We start from the raw sequence: 2,672 nt of genomic DNA on the forward strand, positions 1-2,672 counted from the left end.
TGTGACCGGCTGCCCCAAGCCATTGCGCATTTTGCGTCTGAGCAGAACTGAGTTCATCGACAGAACTTTCATATAGACCATGGGAGCGACCTCTGGCAACACCCGGCCTCGAACCACGCTGCCATAGAAGAAGAGGGCCTGCGTGTTCTCGGCTTTCGTGACACGCAACAGCCTCTACTGAGAGATCTGAAACTTACTGCTGGACAACATCTTCTGCGTATTCCTGCCACTCAGCTCCCAGCACCGATTGTTGCCTACAAGAATCTCAAGCGTGAGGGTATAACTGGCGCAACGTGGAATCTCAAAGGTGTCAAGTTCCAAAATGCAGCGAAAACTGTCAAGTCGCCACTTGCTGTTTTGGACTTGAGAAAAGCAGAAACCAAGCCAACGGCTTACGAAATCGCGACGGACTACCTGAAGACGTGTAGAGATCATGGCCTGTTCCATGGCAGTGTGCCAGATGTCAAGGAGAACGCAAAATTAGAATCAGCGAAACTTCCCAGCTCGACAGGTGGAAACTACGCTATGGATCTGTCCCAAGTGATTAGTCCTGCTCTCAAAAAATTATGTACCGAGCCGCTCGTCCTTGTGCTGCTTCCCAGCACGGATTCTATGATCTATGCGACAGTGAAGCGGATAGCAGACACGTGCTACGGTGTCAGCACGATCTGCGTGACTCAGGCGAAGTTGGAGAAGCGTGATATGAGCCTGTTCTCTAATCTTGCAATGAAGCAGAACTTGAAGCATGCATCTGGCCACAACCACCGTGTGCAGCTGAAAGAAGGTCAGTCTGCGTTCTCGGTGATCTCTTCAAACACTCTGGTGATCGGCGTCGACGTCGTTCACCCTGGCGGTTATCATCCATCAATCGCGGCAATGGTCGGCAGCGTCGATGAAGAATTTGCAACCTTCCCAGGACACATTCGTCTCCAGCCAGCTCGCGCAGAGATCCTGACACAGGAGAACATGCGAGACATGGCGAAAGCCTGCATCGAAGCTTACAAGGCTCGACGAGGGTTTTATCCATCTCGAATCCTCTACTATCGTGATGGAGTCAGCGACGATCAATGCCACGATGTTGTCACACGCGAGCTACCAGAGATCGAGCGTGCTGCGCCTGCGGGCATGGCTGCACCATCCATTGTAGCAATTGTGGTCGGAAAGCGTCACAACACTCGGTTCTTCCCGCCTGACGACAGCATGACTTACAAGGACAGGAATGGCAAAGCTCCAGCAACTCTCAGTCCTGGCGATGTCCAACGAGCACGAGCCAGTAATCCGAAGAAACCCAATTACCCAAACGCCATGAATGGCAACATTACTCCCGGTCTACTTGTCGACTCAGTCATTACGCAGCCACAGATGCCTGGCGGAGGTGGTTACCGAGACTTCTTCCTACAATCTCATGCGGCTCTCGCTGGTACCGCAAGATCGGCTCACTATATTGTCGTTCGCAACGACCCGGCTGCCAAACTCACCCCAGCCCACTTACAGCGACTCAGCTACCATTTCTGCTTCAACTATGCCCGTGCCTCCAAAGTCGTATCGTACTGCGCACCAGCATACTATGCCGACAGGCTTTGCGACCGTGTCCATCACTATTACCGACACTTCATCGAGTCTGAGGGTCTCACTTGGGAGAAGACCGCTCAAGAAATCCGAGCTGGTGATCAAGGCGAGACGACATTCCGCCAACGAGTGCGGGACGAGGTTGCAACACACCCAAACTGGCACACGGATCGGCGCACCAATAATCCTTGGGTGTCGAACTTCAGCGACCACATGTTTTGGCTTTAAGGAGGAGGCGAGAAGGATGCATGGATGTGAGAGATATTGAGATCTTGAGATCTTGGCGCATACAGGTCATGCTGGCTGTCATTTGCTGCGTTCCTGTACAATCCTGCACGGGAAGAGTCATGGCTCAATTCGGTGTTTATTGTTCATAGAATCTTGTAGCAAAACTTGGGCTAGCTGTCGGAACAAAACCTCCTCCCTCCATTCACTCGTCCTACCTTCGATGCCCATGATGCCCGGCCTTCCTCAGTACCACTCTTCTTGATCCAAGTCCACTCATCACCAACACCACTCCCATCACTCTTGACAACCTGAAATGGCCAACTCCTTCGCACTCTTCAACGTCAACTCACTGAAGTGGGATTGGAATACGGAGAAACGTTCGGGCCGAGGTGAAAGCAAATGTGTCATTTTTATTCTAGTCTGCCGAGATCACTGGCATGCATCAAATCTACTCAATTACTGTGCTGCTAAGGTAAGCGTGCCCACCTCGCGCTAGTTACGCGAGGTTCGTAGACCCTACTAGTTTGTTAGCAACCGCGAATCTATAGTAGTTTCTCGTGCCTAACTCGCTCGTAGTTACGCTTAGGGTTAAGAAGAAGGCATTTCTCGAGCCTACCGTCGATTAAGCGACTAAACTATACCTCTCCGCCGTAAACCCGACGCGTCTCGTAAAGCTAAAGAGGCCGCCGAGAGCGCCGCTATTATAGTAGAAGCTTAGTCTACTACTACTTAGAAGAAGCGTAAACGTACTACTAAAGTAGGTACCTCGAAGAAGCGATAGAATAGTACTAATTAGCAATCGCAACTAGACGATTAATTGCTAGAAGCTAGCGGTTATCCGGAGGGTTAAGACGCGCCTATAGAAGACGGAGTAG

At 51.2% G+C, this 2,672-nt stretch overlaps 1 protein-coding gene across 1 annotated transcript; it reads left to right on the forward strand.

Annotated features, from left to right (window-relative positions):
* The first annotated feature begins 622 nt into the window (after nucleotides 1-622).
* On the forward strand, nucleotides 623-1,981 carry MYCFIDRAFT_211505 (uncharacterized protein). Its single transcript, XM_007929264.1, has one exon. It carries the CDS (start codon nucleotides 703-705, stop codon nucleotides 1,795-1,797), a length of 1,095 nt encoding a protein of 364 aa, XP_007927455.1. The 5' UTR covers nucleotides 623-702; the 3' UTR covers nucleotides 1,798-1,981.
* Nucleotides 1,982-2,672: the final 691 nt, after the last annotated feature.

This window comes from Pseudocercospora fijiensis (genome assembly GCF_000340215.1).
Source record: "Pseudocercospora fijiensis CIRAD86 unplaced genomic scaffold MYCFIscaffold_5, whole genome shotgun sequence".
NCBI lineage: Eukaryota > Fungi > Ascomycota > Dothideomycetes > Mycosphaerellales > Mycosphaerellaceae > Pseudocercospora > Pseudocercospora fijiensis.